We start from the raw sequence: 27079 nt of genomic DNA on the forward strand, positions 1-27079 counted from the left end.
AAGTCCAATCTCAGATGCAGACTTTTGGGATAAGATTTGATCCAATTAGTGTCCGTGCTCCGGAGTGTATGCCTATGTGGGGCTTCTTGACATGAACAAGACTGGAACATCTCTGCATGGTTTCATGGAAAACAGCTGCACAGCAACAGCAGCCAGTCAGTCCGACTCTGCTGTCTCGGTCTCGAGCAGATGTGGCGATTTTTAAATGAAGATCAATCTAAAAATGTGTTTCTAAACTTGTTTTCAGTACAGTGTTGTTATCTAGATATACATCAGTAAACGCATACAAATAAGGTCAGAGTTGTCGTCTATCTTATTCTTTACTTTTGACCAAGCTGTAGAATATTAATAATAACTTAACAAGGCTAAGAATAAGAATATGTTTGGCAGGTTCAAGTCTGAGTTATTATTTCAGGCCAATGTCACAGACACAAGGGCATGCCCATGCTTTTCCATTATTGTAGTGTGTGTGTGTGTGTGTGTGTGTGTTCGTTCGTGTGTGTGTGGGGGTATACTGTATGTAGAGTGAGAATCAGAAGACCAGTGTATGGCAAGAAACAGTTTTTATTATATTTCAGAATGACATAGTTATGGACATTACTTTTGATGTTTCAATACACAAGCAAATCTGTATGGACAATCATTAGGCAGATGAAAACCAAATAAAATAATTTGTACACATATTTTACAATACATACTGTAGTTCCTCACTGGCTAAAGCAATATGCATTATGCAGGAAGGTATTGCTATTCATATAGTACAGCTAATTACAATTTATATGAAAAAAAGCAAAATAAGTTATTTAAATATCAATTACATATACAAAATGTGCAACTTCTGCGAACCATTTCATATATGTAATTAATATATATATATATTTTTAAGACTGCAAAAACAAACTGGGAGTAACTGGAACAGTTTAACCCGTGAATGGTTGTCATACTTGGCATTGGGAACTCAATACTATAATAAAATACCAGCAAAACCCACCGAAACCCTTTACAATACCTGACAACAAATGTCCATGTATGGACCCGTGAACAAAATGTAGCCAATTCTGCCCATAAAACAGCTAGATTCACCCTCTAAAGTGCATTTACAGTGTCAGTATTTTTATTCTTTACACCATCGCTTTCTCCGAGCACCACTTTTGATTGAAGAGAGAAAAGGCATCAAACATCTACCTATCGAGTGCCCACTGCAACAACAAAAAAAGATCTTCTAATTTGAGCAATAACACTTGGGTAAACTTTTTTTTAATATGAACACCATGGTATTTATTAGTCTTTAGTTCAGTTCTGACTATGAAAGATAGAAGTCTACTGTTAGACATAAGAGGGGGGAAAATACATACGGCGGCTTCTTTTCATGCAGAGTGCGCTAATGACAGAGCGATGACTTTCTGGCTGTTTGCGGTTTCTTTTCTTCATTTTTCAGCCCAACGTTTTTGTAACAGGCTGACCCGACGCAGTGTTTCCCTGATTTACTATTTTGTGTCATTCTGTATGCTGAGGTCAGCTTTTCACCTGATACACCTGTTCCTACCATCAGTCCTCAGTGTGTTTGAGAAAAGTCCAATTAAGAATTTCAACCCGACATCGATTATACAGCTCCAGTATAATGTGTTGAAAAAGCCCCAAACATCTTATAATTCAGCTATAAATCTTAATTCCTCAAGCCAACTATAACCAAAGTGTAGACAGTCCTATCAATTCCAGATACGACAGGCCAGATGTTCTCCTCCTTTGTCCTGCAACCCTCTGCATGGAAAATGTACGCGGAGTGTGTTGAACGTTGAACACACCGTGGTGCGTCTGCGCTTCACTGTCCATGTGTACGCTTGAAATGAGCCGGCTGAGTCTTTGTGTACATATTTAAAAATCTCAATTATTTCTCAGACACATTCAGAACAAAACAGGCTTGCACCTTTAGCACAGTTCAGCCCCATAATATATTTAGCACAGTTCAGCCCCATAATATACATATGTTGTATTTGATTAAGCTATTCATTCGTCATGGTAAGGCAACTTAAAAATGTGCTTGGATACACTGGGAATGTTTTGTTTCTGTGAAAGCTGATTGTTATTACTCGAGTGAAACAGAGCTTTCTATAGGACTTGTATTAATATCGACGCAGGGTGTGCAGCCAATATATGCAGTGAACTAGGACAAACGGTATCATATGAAATATAAAAAGGTGTGACGTCAGCCGTTTCCGCTTAGAAATGACAGAGCTGGCCTCAGAATAAGGCAGCAACATTCAGAAGGCAAACATACATGTTGACAGATAAATCATTTAAAAATGAATAAATGAATAATGCTATAATACAGAAACATTATACAAAATAAACCATCTTAAAACCACCAATTCCTCATAGTTTGTTGTATGTATTGAGTTGATTAAAAGTCCAGATATGAAGTGAATGATGTCATCATGAACCCATGAGTGGGAATGAAACTCTTAATACGCAGTAAATCAATTTGGCCGAGCTACTTCCTTAAAGACCCACGGATAATGTTGCCTCGCCACAAAAGATGAAAATGAAGCACTTATGAAATATGCAGGAAGTAAACTGTCCTTTCTCTATTAAAAAACCATCCATCTTACAAAAGAGTGTGCTATCGTCCTTCAAGGCAGATCAAAGTCTTGATTCCAAGACGTTGGGGGTGTCTTCAGAATGGGAGCCATCCCACAGTGAGTCTACAGTCTTTTTTTTTGTTTTTTGTTTTTAAAAGGCATTTGATATCTTGTCTTGGCTGTTAGGAGAAACTCCTCAGTGCCGTAAACATTTAAAACGAAAGAAAGGGAGAAAGTCAGAGAGCAGGGAGGCTCACTTGAAGTCTTTTGACACATGCGAGACAGGAAGTACTGCGGTGCTGTGGTCACTCGGGTGATCCTCGATTCCCGTGGCCAATTAGTCTTTGGCCACCAACTGACCAAGTTTAAATGAGACGGTGCTGACCTGTGAGCCGACACCTGTTATTGTACACGGCTCCACCCACATGGTTAGGACTGCGCCGCTCTGTGCGAGCCGACCAATCGCGCCTCGCTGACCAGCCGGCGGGCGTGTTTCTCGTCCCGCACGCCCGCTTCCCACGCGCCGCTCTCCGTCAACAAGGCCGCGCGGCTCAGCGTGTCGACTCCTGCCGCCGCCAGAGATGAGGCGTACATTGGCAGGCCGATGGAGGTGAGCCAATCGGAGACCGTGTTGATGTTGCATGAGGGCAGAGGCTTTCGGCACATCTCTGTCAAACCTCCGGAAGGAATCTGAGGGACGAAATGGGACGAAGAGGCATTCGTTAAGGCGGCTATTACGAAGAAGTCACACTGCGGCACGGACACAGGGATTTGTGGCGTAGAAACACCCAGTTTTACACACACATTTAAAGTTTTAGGGAAGAGATAGACTTAATGACGTCTACAGTTTTAGCCGGCTTACAACAATAATGCATAAACAATTCCCTTCTGAAAGTGCACCACCACATTCACTGAGCTTGTTAGATATTTAAGCACGCACAATGCAGATTAGGAGATTACTGTCTCACAACGGGCCTGTTTCCCCCAGCATGCATTGTGACTCTCTAGCAGAGCCTAACTAAGCATTTATCTGCTCCAACATCATCGCCATTGATATGAAGTGGTCATGAATCTCGGTGTCGTTGCCTTACAGCCATGCGGTGTTGTTTCCGCAGCTCTTTGACGCGGAGCTGGTCCATGGTGGAGGCCACGTCCTTGCCCGGCTGCTCCAGGTCTTCAGAGTAACGCTGCACAAGCGGCTGCGGGATTCCACACCGGCCATGCTGGAGGAGAAGAGATGGGAGACATGAGATGTGACTCGACTGTAAGAGGAACACATTTCAACATCATCAATGAAGAGAGTATGTGAGCATCAGAAGGCAGTGGATAGATAGCCAGTGCTATTACAGTCATTATGATCATTTTGGTTTATTACAGTCATCATGAAGACAGATCTGCTTGTTCATGAATGAATGTATGAAGCAGGCTAATGGCGTCAAATTACTTCTCTTAAGAACATCTTCTGGCAAGGTAATGAGCTCAATTCTAAAAGGAGTCAGAGGAATATGAAACGCATAGATGAAGACGCTATTAATTAAACTCAGGTGATGGGGATCAAAGGCTGGGTGGAGAGAAGAAGTGATCCCTCTGGACAGACTGATGGAGAGCAGGTCACCGATGTACGACACACACTTTCTAATGGCCCGGATTAGACGGGGGGGCAGATGCCCAACAACGAACACGCTTCAAGATGTACAGGAGTGAGATCGTCTCGTCTCTTGACATATGTCTCGAGCTGGATATTGTTCTTAAAAATATCTGTGCCAATATGATATGATTGATATCTTAGATTCGGTATCTTTTTTGATAGCTTAGTTTCAAGAATATCAACATGTATTTTTTAACCCAGAAATCTGCAGTTGTTTTAATTTATACCAACACATACCTTATGAAGCAGTGGATCAAAGTTACAAACCAAGATACTTTTATTACGCGATTGTTTAAGATGCTAAACTCTATGGAAACACTTAAATTGGTAAACATTTCAGTTTCTTCTAAAAATGTACTGATATTTGATGGCAATAAGCCAATCTATCATCTATACTCTTTAAAAAAATATATGTACGGGTACAGAAATCAGTTTTTTAAACTGTATGCCCTCCGGTACCAACGACTTCTCGCATCACACCCGACATTAGCGGTGCGCCTCTCATGTCCCTGCCAACCCACTTCTGACTAACAGGACTCTAGCAGAGCTCCTATGTGTCTAGAGCATTATTTCTCACTTCATCTCTCTGTGCTCGTTGTTTTCCTGACACCATCGGGGGCTCCACCATGTTAAAGGGGCCCAGCCTGGGGTCTAGCAAGTGGCAGAGGGTTTTATAACCCTGTCTGCCTTCAGTGAGATTGAGCCCATAAACGTAACAGTCTGAACCGCATCATAGTGAGAGTGAGTCCAAGGCCTCTTGTGAATACACACACAACCACTCACTCGCATACAAAATACAAAAAGGCTTTTGCACATAGAAAACCCACAAACTTTAGACTCCATTGGTGTCTATTTTTAAACTAATTGACTTCCAAAGCAAAACGCTGGTGTTTGCCTTAGTAATTCCAAGCTGCAGTCAAATTATCAAATGATGCTCGGCTAAAAGAGCCTGACGCCAGACCAGAATAGCCCAGGAGTGTTTTGGAGCCCCATTTTCACATAACCATGGAATTAGGACCATCATTTTGTTATGCATCAGCTACGATAGCGTTGTTAATAGAATTCCTCACCTCAACTCATCAAGATACCTTGGTGTGTGTGTGATTATTTTAATTATCTGCACAAGATATTATGAAAGTTGTGTATAACAATTTCAGAATAATGAATTACTGAGGGAATGTCATATTGCCAGCATCTTTGTGACCTATAGGCATGCAAAATATTGTCTGTGATCTAAATTATGAGGAGATTGTTCTTGCGTTTGGATTTTTGCTAACCTTGTCAGAGTAGGGCTCCTCCGTAAGATCGATGCCCTCGGCCTCCAGCCGTTGTTCCAGGAGGGTCAGCAGGTCGGGACTCATCTTGGCATGGGAGACCTTCCTGGCAACAGCCACCCTGCCCCCCCGATCTGAGAACCACGGAGGCTGCACTGCCGGCGGAGAGCCGGACTCCTCGCTTATGGACGAGGCGGGTGAGGTGGCGCAGGGGCTGGTGGGGTTGCTCGGGTTCTTGGCAGGCAGTGCCGGGGCACCGTAGATGGGACTGCGAATTATAGGGCTGCTGGGATGAGAACGGGGGAGGGAGTGGGTGGGAGAGGCAATAGGTGATGGCGAGGAAGGCAGGGAGAGGGGGGGTTGACGCAGGCCGTTGGCTAGTCTTCCCTTTGACTTCTTGGCAGGAACAGGAGGCGGGACTGGAGGCTTTTTGGAGTGACTCCGGATCACCCTCTCCGCACTCGCACTACAATCAGGGGGACTTGAAGGAATGGAGAGGAGCTCTGGAGGGTTGGAAGGCTGGGTGGTATGACAAGAGGGGCGGAGAGGCAACAGGGAGGGCACGGGTGGTCTGCTGGCCCTCCCTTTTGGGCTGACTGCTGGAGTTACATTCTGAGGTGGGCAACCAACATCTCCACAGACCTTGGTGGGACTACTGCTGTCCGATTTGGGTCCTTCCTTGCTGAGTTTAAGCTCCACACCGAGATTCTTCTGCTCATAGGCCTGCTCCCAGTGCAGGTCTCCCAGAGAGTGGCAGCGTTTCCACGGTTCAGTGGGCTGTGGGGGTCCATCCAGGTCCTCACAGCTGCGACTGGATAGAACGGGGGACCGTCTTTGGGTTTTGCGCAGACCGAGAAGGCTGAAGCCCTTCACTGAAGGTTTGACGAAGAAGCTCTTTGGGAACTTTGTGCGCTGGTTCTTGCCGTTCTGCTGCAGAGCCTCGGTTGAAAGGGTCATGGGCAGTGTGGGGTAGTCGGGAGACTGGAGGCCTGCTGAAGAACGACTGGACCGCGAAGCCTTTCTGCTTTTACCTGCAGAATGAAGACATGTATCCTTTTTTTAGTAACGACACGTCATTTTTACATTACATTTAAATGTTTACAACTTGTTAAAACCTTCAACTCGGATTCATATTAACCTTCAAAAATCAAATCCATATTAATAAACTGAATATTACTTAGCAATACTGTATATTTCTGCCTCATGTCCACACTATTTCCCTTTATTTATGGTGGTGATCATGTATGTATGTTTACTGGAAATGGAAAACATGTTCACAACACCAATTATTTTTAACACAGAAGTCATTTAGAAAAACTACTCATACAAGTGTCATATATCCATTTTGTTTATAGCCCATCTGTAAACAACAGTGAAAAGCAGAGTAATGTTTAGAAAGAAGGGGTTCAGTACCAATGGGATAAGATCAAGCTGTTTGACTCATGACGTAACTGGCCTATTTGTTGTTGGCATAGCAGAAATTTCCAAAATAAAGATATTTGGACGGGTAATTCAGAAACCTGGAACACAAGCAACTTACCATCTACCCTCTGGCTTACAGAGCTATGGATGGATGAATGGATGGGTGCCACATAGTGTGGCTGGCCAAGGAGTTTAAAAGGTGGGATGAAAGAAAAATGTTTGGTAGAATGGAATCTTGTAAAGTATCTTAATGATTCTCAGAAATGCCCCCCTTAAGTTGCCAGCAACTATAAATCACAGCTCGGTAATACCATGGTGAGGTAATAGTTATGTAATAAACAGGTAACAATTAAGTTGTACACTGATTATTACCTTTGCATTGAAAATGCGGAAGGTTATGTTTTGATCGCCGTGTATTTATTTATTTATTTGTATGCGTGTTATTCGCATAACAAAAAAAGTTTTAAACCGAATCGCATGAAATTTGGTGGGATGATTGGTTATTATCCGGGGACCATTTGATTAGATTTTGGGATCGATCGGGTCAAAGGTCAAGGTCATGAAAAGGTCAACATCTTCTTGAATCGCATGAAATTTGGTGGGATGATTGGTTATTATCCGGGGACCATTTGATTAGATTTTGGGATGAATCTGGTCAACGGTCAAGGTCAAGGAAAGGTAAAGCACGGTCAATTTTTATCCAGTTGGCATGCAACTAATGCCAAAATGTTCATAATTCAATGCCCAATCTTGTGATATGCGAAGGTATGCGCTCTACCGAGTGCCCATTCTAGTTTAGTAATAGATCGATATAAACAATGGGTGTGTCTAGGTAAACTAAACGTTACGTAACAAGGGGCCAAAAACAAGGGCTGTAATGGGGAAACGTTTAAAATCAGGAGAATCACATATGCTGACTGTCCAATAAAACAACATAACAAATTATTTTGCCAGGGACTTTTGTTTCGCTGATGCAATCATGGATAGTATAGCAACATCAGCATTTACTATGATGCGTTTCATACGCTGAAATATAATAACAGTAGGTAGACTGTAAAAAATTAATTTAACCAAACTGCTAAACATGGTTATAAAATCAATTAATATTTTATATTAAGAAAAGAGTGATAGTAAATGGATACACGCATGCACGTAGAAATGAGTGAAAGTTGAAGAGGAATAATTACAATAAGGAAACTGACCAGTCACACGCATGTTAAGGAAGGTCATTTCATTACAAGAGCATTCATTCAGGGCTCTACAGTGACACTTTATCCCCAAAAGGAGTTTGTAAGGTTTTGAATTACTTTCATGTACATTTAAATAAAGTTTTCTTTTATCCATTTTCTAGACGTATACATGTTTAAAAATATCCGTTGCTATACAGAACTATTTTAATGTGTTATGAGTTTTTCCAGGAAAGAGAACTGTGGCACCCTGAAACTGCAAGAAGAAATGCACAATGTTTACTAAATGCTATGCAGCTGGTTTGTGAACAGCGTTTAGTGGCATGGAAGGAGAAACGGACATAAAAAAAGGCAAAATATAAAAAATAAGCAAGCAGCACCGGAGTCCTTTTTTTTTTAAAGAAGTGGCTTTTATTCCACAACATAAAATCTCTATTGTGGCAGATTGCACACTTCACTGTTGAAACCTGAATGGCACATACACACAGAAAAGGAACACCCAGTTGTTACACTGAAACCCAACTGATATAGAAAGAAGGGGTTTGACAAAGCTGTGATTTATGAGTTATGAAGCTGTTAAAAGGCATGTGCTGTGTGGAAGGAAGAAAGCATAGGCGTATGCAGGAGGACAGAGCCGTTAATAAACCAAAGACAAATCTCACATATTACACTTCAATAAACTTCTATAATCATAACTCTTACAATCTTTGCACTGCTCTTTAAGAAATATTTTCTTCCACATCTTTTTCTAGGCACATCTTATATGGTTGTGCAATATAGTCACTATAAACGCAAGTAAAGCGACACATTGAAATGGTATGAGGACAAGAGATTTCAAATGGCAGCTGTGATTGTTACCTGACTGGTGCATAACATAATAAAAAAATCCTTATCAGCCTAAAGAACTGCAAAAAAAAAACATTTCTTGACATGCTTCTCTGCAGGCTGTTTTTCTAGATTAAAAAACACTTAACAGAAACACTCTCTGGGCCCATAATCATCCTCCCGGTATCCTTTCACCATTCTCGCATCCACAGGCCGCAGAGCTGGAAATCTGAGTCCACCACTGGGCAGTGAGTTTGTTCTCATCACAACAGTTCAGTGCAAAAGGGAGGATCCCTCCCTCTGGGCTCCCAGCAATGTGGTCAGGACTAGGCTAAGTGGTCTTGGACCTGGCTCCCTCAGTAACAATTGGACTTTGGCACTGCTGGCACGTGATGCCTACAAGATGGAAAGAGTGGCGAAGAAAGTGGTGTGAAAGGATAGTTGAAGTTTTTAGAGTATGAGGTGATAAGGGGTATCAGTCTCTGGAGCACCCACACTAGAAGGTCCAGGTGAGGTTTGAGGGGAAGATATGGCAGCAAAAGGAGAGGTTGGATTGGAAGGCGTTGGTCCAGAGGAGTGAGATGGGCGAGGTGTTGCAGAAGTGGCAAGAGATGGAGCAGAGGCGCAGACCCACACAGGAAAAGGGCGAAGGAGGACTAGGTCTCAGCCGTGGGTCTTGGTGGTCTAGACTAAGCAAAGCCATCATTACCATTCTCCAGGTTCTCATTGCTCTCGTAGCACCCAGAGTCTCGCGGGGAGTCTCCCACCAGGCCCCGACCTTCAGACAGCAGCTTCTCCTGGGAGCCCGACAGGCCGCCGCGCTCTGGATCACTGCTGCCTGGAAATACAGGGAGATACAAAAACAAGGAACATTAAGACATTTAGTACTGTAGTTCTTAGGAACAACAACTCCAAGCATGTAGAGCTGCTTGCTTTGAGTTGGCTACTTGTTTAAGTACACAAGATACACAACACACAAGGACACATTCATGGGTTCTGGCAAATATTCTTTAGGGAAAAGGGAACACAGTTTGGGAATAACACAAGGTTAGGATCATAATTCCAGGTCTTCAAACCTCAAAGAAACACACATTATACATCTTTCAACCAGCCATGGAGTTTTGGTGAGCGTGTGTTATCCAACGCGTTGTTACTACTTACTGTCGTACTCCTGCAGCAGCTCCACGGCGGTGAGCAGCACCGCTCGGTGCTGAGGGTCTCTGATGTTCAGCTCATCCAGGTCCTCCTCTTCCAACAACTTAAAGGTGTCCAGGTCCTCGTAGCCATTGAACAGGAAAGTGGGCATGTGCTCCTGCATGACAGGAAGGGCACGTCTGAGTTTAAAGTTTCTTTTGAGGGGCTTCGAATAAAAAGAGTGTCTGACGACTGAGGAAAAGTCATTGGACAAGTGGCAAAACCTTAAGTACAAACGCATCGGTGGGGTAAGGGCAAAAAACAAGAGTAGGGTACATACGCATTTGTCATCTGCTCATGATTTAATTTTTGTATTTTTTAAATCCGTCGAGCGAACTCTAAACTGCGATTTGGATTTTTAGATGGTACGTCGTTACTTAAAAGCCGGAGCTCATTTAGCTATGACTACGTCACCCGTCAGCACCCATTAATATGGCATAAGCTTTGTCCTGTCGACAGACATGTAAAAGTGAGCTGCAATAGCATTACCCATAATGCCTAACCAATCGAGCAACAGCGTGGCGTTCGAGGCCACGATCCCGAGCCGTTCAAGCTGCAATCAAAACTGCCAGGACTTGAAAGGGAAACCCGCCAACGTCAAGTTGTAACAACAAGAGCCAAAAAGGTGGAGATACTTATCTCAAAGTGTTCCCTTAACCACAGGAGGCAACGTTTTACACACCAACACAAACAAAAGCCACGCTAGTCACCCAAAGCACCTTGTTATCTGGGAGGGAGCCGGAGTTAAACGCTAGACACGCCCGGTGCAGTCAGCTGAAGCCGCTATTCAACACACGCAAAACGGCTTCCACTTTTTCTATATTGCAGGGCTCCGTGTTTGTGTGACCGACACACTTTGCTGGACGAATACACAGACTGTGTGTCACCAGCGAGACCATCAATTACAATGCTGGAGTCCACACAGAAAAAAACCGCTGTGTCCCCGTTCTATTTCTGCTGGATGAAGCAGGACTAAACAAAGGACCACCAACACACACACACACACACACACACATACATACAAACACACACAGGCAGCTGGGTTCTCTCCCTCGCAGTTTCTTTTGTCTTGTTGGCCTGTCAAAAAACTTAAACATGGTGCAAATACAAAGACATATCTGGGAGGGAATCCATCCCGCCCAAAAGTTACACGGGTGTGATTCACACGGTTACTGACGGGGAACTTCCAAATGTTGAGTTGCCAGTTTAACCAAATGTTACTTATCATTTCCAAAGGTACAGTCACCAATATTCTTTCTCTTTTCATCGATGCAGTGAAATACTACGACTGCTAACTCTAAAAATGTTGTGAAATTGTTTCGTCTAACTCCCGGAATCTGCTGGTGACCAATAAGGGGACACGAGTTCCCTGATGCACTTGTAACACCCAGACACACGGCTCATGACGCCTGCGCTTTGACAACAATAATGCTCTCCGGATCTTTAGGTTGCGACTTGGCCAAAGATAAAAACAAAACAACCCCACAAAGTCTTTTTCTCTCTTTGGGGAAGTCCTGCTGGCTGCCTGAGTGGGAGGAGCTGATACCAAGCTCACAGCTCTGTGTAGGTTTGATGAGAGATGAGAGTTGTTTGTTGGGGCGTGGCCGTGAGAATGTGGGTGTTAATGTTTATGCATCAGTGTCAGATCAAACATCTGAAGCTATGCAGTCTGTAATTGCTGACACCATATTTTTCTCCGCTTGTCTGCAAATGTGTTTTGAAGATATTTGGCTCAAACAATATTTTGAATGTCCTTCTTAAAATTGATATTCTCCTATTTAGACGGGTGTAATTCCCCAGGTTGAAATATGGGGAAGTTTTTAAAGTTTCAACAACAAACTAAATCAGTCCACTAAACTTTACTGCCACTAAAAACTGATGCTATATGTTTGAAATTCAACGCCGTCACTACTGTACTTTGAGGTTGATGCGCTCCAGCAGCTCCTCCACTGATGTGGGTTTGGGTGGTCGGCCCTTCCTCCTCCTCCTCACGGGCCTCTTGGGCTTCTCCTCTTCTTCGCTCAGCACATCCACATAGATGAACTTGAAGGTGCCCACTTTGTTGTTGAGCAGGCCCATCCACGTCCCCATGGGCGGCTTACTGATGATGTCAATCACATCGCCGCGCTGGAGAACCAGAAAGAACGACTCAACTTCGGCATTTATATTTGACTCAAAAATATTCAGGCTAGCTTGGAAACAAAAGAGAGATAGACACCAGTCCCCATCCACGCATTCTCGTGTGCTCTACCTTTAGTTTGAGGGAGTCCGAATCGTAGGGGCTCGGGGTGAAGTCTGTATGGACTCTGGCGCGGCCACAGAACGGCCCTCTGTAAGGCAGCTCTTCATCATCGCCATCCTCTGACTTCACACTTTCTCTGTTACTGGCTGACGAGTCAGTGGTGCTCACTGTCTGACCACCTTGACACACACACACACACACACATTTATATAAGCTTTTACAATGACTGGTCACTGTATAATAAGATGCAGGTATAGAGTTGCTTTACAAGGCTACATTTTAAGTTGAAGGTAAACTATTCAGACAATAAGACTATATCGGTTATATTTCATCAACAAACTCTTATTTTTGCTTATTTTTGTGTCTGCAGTGAGAGGAAAACTGTAGCTCTTAAAACACGTATTACAGCACCTGAGAGTAGTTTAATACACATTTATTTCTGCATCTGAGAGACAGCTGATGAAACCATGTCCGCATGTGGGAATCTGAGAGGCGGGACATCCTCCCTGATCGTGACCGCTCCGCTGTTTGCTTGCGTGTTTGTGAGCATGTTCGACGGCTTCTAAAAACTAAGTCGGCCAAGACTTTAATTTATTGTGAGCTCGAGACGATGGCGGGTATTTTATCCCCAAAGACGTGATGGAAACAACGCGTTGGAGAGGTCACCCGATGAGATCACAAAACACGAGGCAGCTGCAGGGACTGGGTGTGACCGAGAGAGAGAGAATTGCTCTGCATGGCCGTCACTGCACAAAAATTATAATTGGTATAAATGTAGTGCTAGAAGGTTAAGTAATGTCTGTTTGAAATAAACAGGACACCAGCAAGCGGCGCGTTACGAGCACCATCTAGTGTTCAACATTGTTCAAAACAGGCGGACAATTTAAGAGACACATTAAATTACAACTTTTTACTTATATTTGTACAATATTATGTCCCGACACCCTAAGACTACATGACTGTACTACATCCCTAATTATGTGCCAAGAATAGATGGAATGCAGCGTTTCGTGAAAGAAAAGAGGTTATTTTTTTCCTTTTCCAAGACATCCTAAATAAACATAAAAAGATTTGCATGCTGCCGAGTATCCGTGTGAAAACAATGGTCTGAAAAAGCAGGCCTCTCTTTTCTGAAACACCGGTCGTCATCTTACTCATTGAACTCTGTCCGCTGAGTGAACTACGCAGACTTTCCACCGAGCCTCCGGCCTTCAGCTTCGGCTTCTCCAGAGAGTCGGTGTCGGGCTGAGGGGACCGAGGAGATCCAGGGGTTCCATCCGGACTGGACTGAAAGACGGGAACGGATTGAAATTGGTTATGAAAGGACACAGGGAGAAAATACACGTTGTGGGATCAAGAGATAAACGAATGTGCGTAAATTGTGGCTTAGAAGTTGACATATAGAGGGGAACGATGGAAACAAATAAAAGATGAAGGTCATGAGTGAAGAGGGTGGGGAAAAGGGCTGCAGTTAAAAAACAGGTGAACATGAATGTTATGTTTTGGGGGGGAAATCTCTACTGATTATTGAATTAAAAAGATATAATACAGGCACCTAAACTTCCTGAAAAAGACATCAAAGTGAACCGCCATAATTGATAGCACCGTGGTTTACACTTAAGCGAGAACTCTCACCGTCTAGCCTGTATTAACAACTTATTTATACAGGAATTGCATCAAATAATGATAACATTTAACTGGACTTTTAAAGTGGTATTTTACTTGCTTTGCATTATTTTGTTTGTTTGCATTATTTTGTTTGTAAGAACTGAATAAAAACACTTGAGGATAAATCATTAATTATGAAACGAGAATATATATATATAGATATATATCTATATCTATATATATAGCAGTTATCCACTAGGTGGCATGGTGGTCCTTAGATTGAGCACGGTTGATTGAGAAATTGACATATGGCAATTAATTTGTCTTTGCACTATCCCAACCAATGGCTCCATAACTCATGCATGGATATGTGGGTCACAGTGTTGGAACCACCCTGATCGACAGATGTTCGACTGTGCATTCATGACATTAAGCAACATCCAACTGGAGGGCTGGACAGGCCACTTGTAAATCCACAGGATGCCCCGAAAAATTAGGCCAATGCAGATGCGACAGCCATTACTGTCTCTCGCACTTCACGTCTCCATTTCCTAAGAGCTCGCCTCGGGGAGACTTGCATCACTTGGTGAGCTCAGCGTGAAGCACACACACTCCGCCCTGCGAGCGGGGCCCAGGGAGAGCACAGCAGAGAAAGATCCAAATGCGTGTGCGTGCTTTGGCGCTGCATGTGTATTGAGTAACCAACACAAATAATCCCACCCGCTCACAGCCTGTGGCTCACACTGCAAAACATCCACTACAAAATAAATTGCAGAACATGGGGAGATTGTATTTCTTTTACAGTTGCCGTTGACTCACAGTCACGGATTAAAAGCATCATTTATTGATTTGAGGGCCGTTTATGTGCTGGTTGGAACCTGGATGGTTTATACAGACCTCATGTGCCCTAACACCTCCCAATGCTGAATGCCATCTGAAATGTGTACAAATAAAGCAGAACAAATTGCATCAATGTGTGCGTTTGTGTCTAACCTGCTCAGATAAGGAGCTGCTGTATTTCTTCGACATGCGTTTCCTCATCGTCTCCTTGACCGACTTGACCTTCTTGCCCAGGGAGATCCGAGACATGGTGGGGGACTTGACCACTTCTCTGTATATGGCCTCCTGCTCTTTACTCTGTGATTAGAACAAGGAAAGGCAAAATGGAAAAGAATGGACACAGAGGAAGGGGATGACAGAGACGAGAAAGATGGGGATGATTCCAGGTAGACGGAACAGGAAGAAGTCAAAGGATGTGGAGATCACAGAACAAAAAGGAGAAAAAAACCCGAGAAAAAAAAGGCGATTTAGTGTGACAGGAGTTCGGGCTGTCCTCCTCACGGCCTCTTCGAATTTCACAAGCTGCCAGCACTTACGTTGGCCTCAGAGCCCATGTTGACCACATGGAGCGAGCGGTTGGTCAGGTCAAAGCCCCCAAAGCTGCACGTTCTCTGTGGGGGAACCGAAACAGTCAAATGAGTCAGTGAGCCGGCCGCGTTACAGGAGCTCCGTATCCACACCCACTGCGGGGTCAACTCACGATGATTCATGCTCGACGCAACGCAGACAGCACTTTGATTCATGTGCATGGGCATATGGTTTGTATATATACATGTGGGGGGGGGGGGCATGATGTCATATGGGACCTGTGGACAGCCAACAGACATGATGTAACACAAACTTTTATATGAGCTCCTCTCAAAAAATTGCAAGTTACGGCACAGAAAGAAGATTAAGGCGTTATATTGAGCGTGGAGTGCACGCAGCCGGCTCATATGCTTTAAAGCTGGAAATCCCAGGAGGAGACTATTGGATACAATCAAACCTTTTTTGATGGGGCCAAGATAAAAAAATAAATAACTGCACTTGTACAAGTGAATGTAAACTCATTGCATTTCAACCTGATGCAAAACATCTTGTGGTTAATTATGAGAATGTAAAACCGGGTAAGCCCTGTGCATGTTTGCATACCAAGTTATGCAAACATGCACAACATATAGGATGCTTTGAGCCGGGGATATTTTATTCTCATCAGAAACGTCTTCAGGGACAAGACATTGTTTCTGCTGACAGGACGATATGGAGACTGTTTGTCTTCAACAGGAAGATAAGAGGTAGACACAAAGGGGGACTATGACATGAAAGGGAAAGAGAGAGCACCAGGTCGTTATACCTGTGCTGGCTTTGACTCGTGGAGCTCTGCAGTAAGTCACACACAGACATGTAGACACAGACATGCACAAACGCATCTCGTGGCACTTGATGGCATTTCTCCTTTGCTTCAAAAGCCATCACTTCTACGGCCCCCGCAGCTAATGTCCCACGAACCCGGCACCATGATCTTCCACGTGTTGGGGCATTGCGTGTTCAGACAACATTTTGTTTATTAGATGTCCACAGCTGCAGTCCACATCACAACTTCCCAGGAAAAGCACAGTTTGGAGAACAAACATGTGTGAAGAGGCGTCCAAAAAGAACTCTGAATGTGATGGCGATGTTCGATGGAATGGACATGCACCCAGAAAAAAAAATAACAATAAAAAGTCTCAAAGATAATTATAGGAAACAAAAATAACTCAATCAAAAATAAATCACAGCTGCAACCATAGAGGCACGGGTCAAAAAAGAACACGAAAAGCAACAACAGAAAAAAGTGGAGTTTTTTCGGAGAGTTTTTGGACGACGACCTCCGGTGATTTCACTAGAACACGAGAGGATTCAGGGACCCTCAAAGCTGCAGGATAGCTCCACTACATTACCCTCTACAGTATGTGTCACTACTTGTTGATACACGCAGGGGAGTGAGTTAGTTGCATTGCAACCAACAATGTAGGTTGTTGCAAAGTTATAGACTTCACGAGTTAGTATTAGTATATGCAGATGAGCTGATTTTCGGTTATTTCTATTTTTGTTTAGCTATACTCAGCTTGTCAAAAATAATTTTAAAGTAGATAAGTACACAGACCATTGAGCTACTGAAGTTAACACGGCCATTTATTGAATGCGTCCCCGAGGCTTCGAACGGTGCAGTTCTATAGAGCCGCTTCAAGTGTGTTCATCTCTTGCTCACAGGGATGTGCCAGTGTTCTTCAAGGATGTGACATTTATAATAAAAAAAGCACTGATAAAAAAAACTCTGCTGTAACTTAACCTTTCAAGTGGGCCACTGTGCATTCCAGAATCACTTGATATTCATCGGAAATAAAAAATTAATGTTCACGGCCGAAGGCATTCACTTAAAAGGTCATAGAAGATGACATTCCTCTCAGGGCCGTTACATCTGCGGTAGATATACCAGCCACTGGGCTTTTTCTAAACAGGAGCACAGCTGCAGGACTTTGACGTGGATTTCTTACACAATCCTATACATAATTCATGGAGAAGTTGAAATCATTTGACCTCGCATGTGTCATGTCTTCCCCCTTAACCTCGGAGCTATTCTGCAACTTTGAAGCACCGACTCCTGCTCACACGAGGCGGCCGACGTAAACCTCTTGGTCTGAACTCACAGACTTCTGCTGGATGCGCAAGAGCACCCGCTTGGTGCAGCGGTCCACACTGGCCGCCCACTTCCTGTCCGCCTCGCGGTCCTCCTCCAATAGACAACGGCGCTCAGCGCGGCTGAGGGTAACTGGGCGGACCAGCTGGGCCCAGTTGAGGTGACCATACAGGCTCCGCTCTACCACATAGGTGATGTTCAGCTCACCGACTGCCGTTCGGCCTCGCAGCTTGCGAGAGGGGAACACCCAGCCCCCTCCCCCGCCTCCAAAACCTTTGGATTTGGCGACGTCGCAGCGGGCGGGGGAGGAGGGGGTGACGGACAGCGGGGAGATGGGGGTCTTGGAGTTGCGCGAGCGTTGGTACAGGAGGTGCTTGGTGGAGTATGCGTAGTTGGGATCAGGTTTCCGGTGCGTCCAACTGCCATGGTGCCGACTGGCAGTCTGGGGTTTGGGGCCGCCTTGTGGACTGTCATCCAGGGAGATCAGGAGGCGGGACTGGGAATGGGGTTTGGGGCGGGGTTTAGTGAGGCCATAGTAGGCGTAGAGAGCCTCGTTGTTACTTACCCCATGGGAGATGGAGCTCAGGGCCTTCCGCATCTCGCCGTCGGTTGTGGAGCGAGACAGCTTTCCTTCGTTGTCCAATCCACAGCCATCCAGCTCTGAGAAGGAAGAGCCACTACCACCCACGCCAGAATTGGAGACGCCCAGGACCCCAGAGCTAACTGGGGTTCTCCTGGGGGGGCGGACGAGGCCGTGGGTGCTGGATGATTTATTGAAGGTTTTGACCAGCTTGTGTCCAGACCAGCTTGTGTCCAGGCTGCTGGAGGATGGGGAGTTGGTCAGACTGTCCGTGTCTCCATCCAGAGAGAGCTGATCCTGGGTGAGGGATGGCAGGGGGATGTCCTGGGGCAAAGGGGGCCTCTTTAGGACCCCTGTATACAGAGCTGCCTTGTCCTCACAGATGGAAGGTGCCCCCAGATTCAAAAAATCTAAAAGAAGACAGAAACCTCCGATAGTTGGTTACTCAAGATCATTTAGACATCCGATATGAGTACTACCATGACCCATCTGTGGTTTTCCAAACCCCAGCTAGCCAGTACCAATTTCAAGACACATACTTAAAGTCTGAGTATTAGATCAAACCCACGACAGATGAACATGTATTACTTTAGCATGCAATAAGTCCTATTTTTTTATCAAACTAGTTCCAAAAAACCTTAGTTTGGAAACACACATCTTTAGCTTGATTGTAGGAAGGACAAAAAGCTACATTTTAGTGCTGCTTTTAAATTTTTTTTTTTTTTTACATACGATATACACATGCAATGGAAGCATAATGCCTCAAGCAGAGACCGTAACATGGCCTGGAACATACAACTTGTGAACATCCAATGGCTGATACGAACACATGTTGACAGATTTGAACTAAGTTGCACTGTGGGACACGTTGTCAGTCAAAAGTCTTACAAACCTTCAGAGCCATGTTTCTTGCCCTCCTCCACCTTGATGAGTTTTTTCCTGACCCGGCGTGTCGAGTTAACCAGCTTGTGAAGCCGTTTGAACTTCACAGAGTCCTCCGACTGCTCGTCGTCTGACTGTTCACGAGACTGGTGGGAGAGCGAGAGGGAGGGACGATATAATAAAAATGGATATACAGTCAAACACACTAATAATAACCTTTAAAAAAATAAAACGGTAAAAGATTCTTCTTCGGCGTAACGGTTCAGAGTAGAACAGAAATGTACAGTTTTGTTTTCAATGTTTTTGGCATCAAACATGGTGAGACAATAAGACAAGCGTTGGCGTATATATGCGGTCGATGGGAGCATTGTTTAGGATGGAGTCAAAGTTAGTGAGGTGAGACATGGAGGGTTCCAGGGATGGCGGCGCACCTCATCATGCGAGGTTCATATTCATACAGAAACAAACAGACAATGCACTGAAATAGTGAACCAGATAAAAGTGATCTGAAGAAGAACAATGGCACAACTGAATGGCACAATACATCAGTTTGAATGCATTTAAACTCTGCACAATGTAGTGGAAATCAAAAGAGGATCATTAATAACGAAGTCAAACAGTTTTATGACCCACCCCACATTCACACACACACACACACACACATTACGCACACACAAAGGCCTCCATGTAATGATGACGCTGATGAGCCAAGCTTCGGACTAAAGAGTGTCTGGCAGGAACTGCCATCATGAGGCTCAAACAACTCATTTTGTTTCTATTTGCCACTGGTTTCCATAGCAACACCAGCTCTCGTCACACACTGGCAGATCCGCTCTCAAGGTTTACTGCGTTGCTTGAAAAAGGGACACGCGTGCATGCGTCACATGCACAGAGCAGGCCTGCGGGGCTCAGCTCCCGGTCCCCTCCTGCAGCTCAGAAGTTAACGAGGAAGAAAAAAAACGCTTCTTCGCTGTTGTTGACCACAGGCCTGGCTCAGAGGCGGCTGACATACAGTAGGAATGATGTTAATAAGTGTGGCTTGGATGGAGCAAACAGATCTGACATGAACCACAAATCATTGATCGCACCAAACCACCGTAGCAACATCATGATATTTTGCTATGTTGGACATTGTTACAAAACCTGACGCATTGTTGGAAAAGGAAACAACACATTAATCAAAGTGTCATTGTGCAAGTCCAAACATCCAAACCTGTTTCCCTTTGTCTTATTTAAAAAGGTGCCTGATCAACTTTGAGGTCGTTTGTCATATCAGCAGCCAAACCGACCAGAACTAGAGTATAGCCATACATGCGTCCTCTGATAGAACTGCACACATAAGCTCCACTGGCCCAGTTCTCCCTGACCACACACATCTGGCTACAGCGGGGACTGTCAACTTTCCATTTGCTCAGGTCAACGCTCGAGTGCATTAGTTAGAGAGAATGTAATAAGTCAATCTCAGCGGTGGTAAAAAGAGTTGGCTTGGTTGCTCTTAATAACTGTTATTGAGAAGTGTTGCATATGAAGTCACTTTGTTATAAGTGGGGATAACTATGTGCAGGACAGCTACCTCGGTAATGTCAGTCAACCCACATGAGTTGCTCTTCGCCCGATGTGGAAGACAGAGAAGAGGACGAGGAGATGATAAAGAGGCGACAATGATTTACCAGATCTCACCCGGTCCTGAAGAAACGCATCCATGCAAATGACCAGTAGGGTAAGACACACACACACACACACACACAGCAGGGAGGGGGGGGGGGGGAGACAAACATAGGAGGCCATGAATCAAGCAGGGCGGAAAGGCGGCCAACAAAAACAAGGTCAAAGCAACAACTCCATCGCCATTTCACAAATTACGATGGATGAGAACTCTTCCCATAACTCTGGAGATGCAGTTTAAGTTCAAACCACAAACAAACATCCTCCTCACGGTGCACACCAACATCTTTCCGTCATCCAGCACCACAAAAACAAAAAACGCTCTAAATCACAAAAGGAACAATCCAGATGACCCGTAGAACTTACCCCCTCATTTCACACGCCACTGTCGAGCTCTCTGCGTTCACATCCAACAGGTTAGCAAGAGTGGGTCCCACAAAATCCATGGAGCGCCGACCCCAGTCTCACATGCATTCACAATCCAAAATAATATCGGCGAGCGTGTGCAAAGGCTGGCGGACACAGACGCAGCCTGTCAGTGTGTTCAGCTCCGAGGAATGAGGGACTGTGTGGAAGTGGCGTGCCGCGCGGCGAGCAGAGAAAAGGCGTGTTGTGCATGGAGAACAATCCCAGCGTTTGAGCCCCTGTGACCCGGCCTTGGCCCCCACATCGATAATGGCCGGCCCAGGAATGTGGGCTCCGATCGCCGGAGGAAGACAGACCGGGGGGGCTCAAAGAAAGGCACAGAGCAGCCACAGATTGTGTTTTGGAACCATGTTGAGCGACATGAGCCGTACATTAACACGTCTGCATATAGAGGCGCACACAGACATGTAAAACTATTTGAATTTGGGAATGATCCGATTCCATTCTTTAGAGTGAAGAGGGGCCATTGTGTGACACCAACAGAGGTCCCCAGAGTAGCAATATTTCCTGAAGTGGCCAATTTTGGAACTCGGGGCCAGGGGGAACGCAGAACTCCCCCTTTTCGGGGCCTGGGGGGAAAGTGAAAGCTCTTTATCTTCTGTATTTTTCTCTCCCTTGTTTCCTCTCGGCCTCCAGCTCGTGTTTATTCGCAGCCTTTGGAGCCGAGCTGTGTGTTCCTCTAACAATACTCCTTTAGTAGCTCGTACATCCTCTCCGCTTTCTGTGAAATCCCCCAATCGATCAATCTTCCTCCCACAGGAAGTGAGCGTGAGGCTTGACGGGCGAATGAGATGATCAACAAACTCGTGCACAATTCACGCACCAACATCATACAGCCAGACAGAACTTGATCTGAGGTCATGGCACAATTATGGAATACTAGTTTTCATATGGAAGGAAATCCGTCATGCAAAAGAAGAATTTAATAGAGACCCTTGGCAATAAAACTATGTTGCAGCATTGCTCACACGTGGTTTTACTGACTCGGTTACATTAAGAAGACATGTAGAGCTGATTTAATTGGGTTTATGAATGCAAATCGGAAAATGACTGTGGCAGCTGTAAATATGTTAAAGTTAAGCACATCTCTTTGAAGCGTATTCGTGCACTTAAAATAAATTGTGATTTTGGGAAAGCAACTCTATCCAACATCCATAGTAACGTCTGTGTGAAGGCTGCAGCCTGCAGTCAACTCCATTTACATCAACAGGAAGAACATGAAACACACATGCATTTAGCTGCATAAAGTGAGAAAGCATCAGTGCTGTTTAGTCAGGAATTAGTAGCACATTTCAAAATAGCAATTATACACAAATGCATTTTCAGAGTATTTGGAATGTTTGCGTTCGGATGAACTCATTTCCAGTAAAGAAAAGTGGGTCAGTGTGTGAGACTGCATGCTATTCCCTTATGATGGCATACAGTACAGAACTAATGAAAATCTGCCATGACCACTCTGAATCAGAGCTGACCTGAATCTAAAATAAAAAATAAAAAACATAAAAGTATGCCAACAGACAACGGAGAGAACTGATCAAACTGCATCCCAAACCCCCTTACTGCCTGAGCTCCAGCTCTGCTGCTCAAAGAACACTCAAAGGTTTGATCTCCGCGGATCACAACATACGCCGCTCTGGGTTCGGCTAGATTCTGTGCGACTCCCCACAATTCCAACTGATTGATGAAGACAGACCCGGCCTACAATTCCAAAAAGACAATTTCCATGGCACTACGGCAGCCAATTTGGACTTTGTTGAGGACATATTTAAAATGTCCATGACAGGATAAGTAAGAATCCCTAAACACTGCAAATATCATATTGTGACTGCCAATTCATGAGCGCAGCCTCAGAAAGACTCACACAGGGAACGCCCACAGCGTGAAGACGTACGTGACGATGAGAACATATGCGTTACGGCGGATTTCTGGCCAATGAATGAAAACCAGAGTGGGGAGGAGAGATAAAGAAAGAGGAAGACACGAGTTGAATGGAAGTGTTTTAAAATGGAAACTCTAGAGGCAGATTGTTTTTATTTCTAAACACCAAGTTAGGAAAACTAGTTGATTTACTGAATCTGAATAAACGCAGACACCCATGCACCGTTTCCAAATAACGACGGCTATCCACCTCAACAACGTCCTTGGTTGGAAAAATCAAAACTTAAAAAGGTGAGAGGGATTAGGGAGGTAGAGTAAAAGGGGAGAGGTCAGGTTTTTAGGGAGGAGGGGTGGGGGTGGGTGTACTTACGTTGCAGTTTGAGGACTGGTTTAGATTGGATGCAGAGCCGTCAGTCCACTCTGCAGTGTCAGTACTGCTGGACTGTCTGCTGCTCTCATACTCCTTCAGCTACGTGGAGAAGAAGAGTTTAGAGAGAGGCAGAGGAACAGGGCGGGGCCATCCTCGCTTATCCAGCATGCTACTGTACATCACTCCATGAGCCAACGGAGTGCATCCACAGTGCAGGTGTGCAGACAGACAGCCCCGCAGGCAGAAGAGAAGGACCGAGCGGTAAATAAATGGTGAGTACTGTAAGCCGAGTTTGGTGTCGTCGTGACAACAATCACTAAATTATGAAGCCCGGAATGATTTCTGCGAAGCAGTAATCCATTCTATAAGGTATAGCGCCTTCTTTTATGAGCTTTCCTAAGATTTTTGTCATGAAGATTCAGGCCTGCTTCTCTGAGCAGACATAAGTAATGCGCCATATATTTAAAAAATAAAGTGAACTGAAAGGTAGATTGAATTGTATTAGGTTTATAGTCCCCTACAGCCCTGGGCACATAGGACCACTAAACAGAAAATATAAAACATTATGGTGATATAGATCAGAAGTAATAGTTAACACACTAAATAAAGACACTGAAGAGCAACAAGAAGTTAAATCAACTATACAAAGAGGGCTGGTCACTGATTGGTTTATTGGAGTGTCAATCGCTAGCTGGGATCAAGCTACATGTTGGCCAAAAGAAAACCAAAGTCCTGAGAAAAAAACCGGTAAGAAGATAATTAACAAGCTGCTTCAGGGAGAGCAATCCAGTGCTCGTGTGCCGCCAGACGGATACGACCCATGAGCAACGCATTACACAAGGGGAGGTAAAGAAAGAAGAAGGCACATGGAAGGAACAATAACCAGAAGTTGATTCAAAAATAATTGGAAGGAAATTCGAGGGAAAGCCAAGTATCTGTCCACCATGTCCACCTGGAGAGAGAACCCACAATGCACCAGAGCATCCCCCCCAACAGATGGGGCTGTTGAGTTGCTGGGACCACTAACCTCGCAATTATGAACTGAACAACAAACTCACACCCTAAAGTCCCCAGACTTGCAAATCTGGATATACACCAATAGTCTGGAGTTTGTGTGTGTGTGTGTGTGAGTGTAAAGAGAACAATGCAACGGTTAAAATGTGGGGCCTCGTATGTTAGTAAGAGTGAGTCGTTTTAGTAGGCCAGAGAGCTACGACGGGAATATGGAACAGAGGGGAGGCTGGAACCCAAGGAGGGGGAGATGAGGGGATATAGGGAGGGGGGGGGGCTTCCTACCCGTGCAAGAGCTTCTTCAACAGTGATCATCTTCTCTTTCACCATCATCATGAGTTGGATTCGCTCTTCATCGCTCATGGTGATCTCACTGGCCACGAAGCCTATGTCTTCTCCTGAAGGGGGCAGAGGGGAAAAAAGAGGTCAAATATGGAGTAACGCGTACTCAGTAGAGAGGATCTGAAAAGTACAGCCACACAAACCTTTGGACGTCTGTCTCATGACTGGTTTGTGCTGAGACTTGCGGAAGTTCTGCCAAAAAGATTTGTTTTTCTTCTTGTTGTCCCATTTACCTAGAAGGGAGGCCGGTTCAATATTCAGGTTGTAAATATCTGCATGGGTATAGACCATCCCTACAATGTACAACAACAATGCATGATCCAAATGTCTGTCTGGCTACTTTTATATATTTCAATCTCACTCCAAGTATCAATACATTTCAAGCTTAATCTTAAACATATTAAGACGGCAGAAGACGAACATTAAAATGCATATTAATTTACCTCCAGATCCTTCTTCAGAGCTAGATTTGTGCAGGGACATTCTGAGGGTGAAAGAGTAAAGAGAGAAAGAACCAACATGAGAAACAATGCATCTTCCTTATTCTTACTGTCAAACCATAGCATCAAGTCTCCCATCTCGGCCAACCCCAGCGCTTCAGAACACTGCCACTGCGTTGGAGTCGTTTCTGGTAAACATGGCTGCAGTTCCGTCTCTTCGCCACTTGGGGTCAGTGGTGGTACTTATGTGACAGCAAAGCCAGGTTCCTTAGGCCTGAGAGGGAGAAGGTGGAGGAGAGGATGTAGACAATGCCACCCGCAGTGCAAAAACAAGAGGGCCAGATAAAGATGGTGGTACGACAACGTACTCAAGAAGCAGTAAAGGACCGAGGAAAGTCTACAGGATGAAGAAAAAGACACGGGCAGGCATGCGAAAGGGAAGAGGGAACGCAGCTGTAGAATCAAGGAAGAGAGAAGCCAAAGGAGAGAGACAAAGAGGAAGAGGAGAAGGAGGAGGAAGAGGAAGAAGAGGAGAAACCACAGGGCAGACTCAGCCCGTTTGTATTTCCACTACCCTCTGCAGGAAAGACAGTCACGAGGAAGACAGACAGCATAAGAGAAGGAGAGATGGAAAATTAAAAAAAAAAGTCAAGATATGTCCATAAACCTTTCTAAACAACCGATACTAATGGGGAGAAAATACCTCAAAAGCCTCTTGCCGCAAATTAACTGCACTCTGAGCAGCCTCATCTAATGTTCTAGCAATTTCAGCGGCATGCGACTCCCCCTTGTTCTCGAGGAGGCAAGAAACCACATCAATGCCAATCAATTTTTATATATTTTATATTTTAAAAGTATGTAGTCGAGGGGGCTGAGCTTCAGCGGCTCATGTTCAAAGTAGCTGCTTAAAAAAATTCACAGAAGAAGAGACTACTTTTGCAAGGCGGGAGGGAAGCTTCAGGGCGGATCATGTCCGAGGATAAAACCCTACAGGTGTGTGTGTGTGTGTCACGCTGTATGCTTCTCCGTTCATTAAATTAAAAAGGGTTTAAATCACAGGGAGGGGGGGGGGGGTGGTGACGGATGACAACAACACATTTGTCCAGTTGAGACCCTCAGAGACCTGTTCAGTAAATCTCTACGACTGGCAAAACTCTGGTGCACCATCACACCTCCTTTATGATCAGAGCCCAGAGCACACGGGCACACGGCTGCTGAGCCGTGCAGCGAGACAGGTGGCTGCCAGTGAAGTAATGTGAAAGAGTGAGACAGGATCAGAGCACGGCGAACAGGTCACTTCCCTCGTGGCTCTTTGTGTGTGTGTGTGTGTGTCTGTGTTCATCCATACATGGCAGCCCTCTCTTGGTGCAATGGGAAATCTTCACGTGGCTTAAAGCTCGGCTGCTATGGCAACATAATGAGATGCTAATTGAATGGAGGCCTGAATGGTTTGCTCCACTGTTACCCCCCCCCCCCTCCCCCCTCTCAGATAGGCTAAGGCCAAAGCTAATGCTAATAGTTCTCACTCAATAGAAGCTTTTCTGTGCCAGCGATGGCCCCCCCGGCCCCCTCCTCCACACTCTATAAATTAACCTCCGTGCAGCGCGCACACACATGCATGCACACACACACACACACACATACACACACTCGCTCACCAGCCCGAATGTCTTTCAAGGAGGGCGTCAGGCCAGGCATTGTGTGGCTGGGCAACTGAATTGGTTTAACTTCCAATCTTTGGCACACCTTTCTGTTTCAATTCCTGTTCTTTGCATCGAGTAAGGCACATTAAACTGCTTTCTTATCGCATGACCTTAAGAAGCCAACTTTCCATTTTCTGCATAATATTAAGTACAGAACTTTGGGTGAACCTTTGTCGTGAAAGTATATTTTCCTCTCCGGAGTGAACATGTGAGCGTAACCCATTGGAGTCACTAGTGAACGGTAAGCTTGGTCAGGGGACATGATACGTCCGACTGCATTGACCCCTCCAGAATAATCCTCAGG

At 44.8% G+C, this 27079-nt stretch overlaps 1 protein-coding gene across 7 annotated transcripts in view; it reads right to left on the minus strand.

The window, feature by feature from the left end:
* Positions 1-546: 546 nt before the first annotated feature.
* The window catches only part of sash1a (SAM and SH3 domain containing 1a), a 150737-nt gene continuing 124204 nt past the window's right edge, over positions 547-27079 (minus strand). For 5 of the 7 annotated variants that reach the window (XM_056427907.1, XM_056427911.1, XM_056427913.1 and 2 more), the window contains 16 exons: positions 25076-25116; positions 24776-24865; positions 24576-24688; positions 23280-23378; positions 18951-19086; positions 18044-18468; positions 15356-15430; positions 14973-15116; positions 13526-13658; positions 12381-12550; positions 12047-12256; positions 10097-10247; positions 9645-9773; positions 5505-6532; positions 3671-3802; positions 547-3269 (listed from right to left, as the gene is read on the minus strand). In XM_056427907.1, the coding sequence (XP_056283882.1) occupies positions 3009-3269; positions 3671-3802; positions 5505-6532; positions 9645-9773; positions 10097-10247; positions 12047-12256; positions 12381-12550; positions 13526-13658; positions 14973-15116; positions 15356-15430; positions 18044-18468; positions 18951-19086; positions 23280-23378; positions 24576-24688; positions 24776-24865; positions 25076-25116 (3337 nt within the window). In that variant the 3' untranslated portion in view covers positions 547-3008. The remainder of the gene's footprint in view (positions 3270-3670; positions 3803-5504; positions 6533-9644; positions 9774-10096; positions 10248-12046; positions 12257-12380; positions 12551-13525; positions 13659-14972; positions 15117-15355; positions 15431-18043; positions 18469-18950; positions 19087-23279; positions 23379-24575; positions 24689-24775; positions 24866-25075; positions 25117-27079) is intronic. The other 2 variants (XM_056427909.1, XM_056427908.1) reach the window with 2 other exon arrangements.

This window comes from Pseudoliparis swirei, chromosome 12 (genome assembly GCF_029220125.1).
Source record: "Pseudoliparis swirei isolate HS2019 ecotype Mariana Trench chromosome 12, NWPU_hadal_v1, whole genome shotgun sequence".
Taxonomy (NCBI): Eukaryota; Metazoa; Chordata; class Actinopteri; order Perciformes; family Liparidae; genus Pseudoliparis; species Pseudoliparis swirei.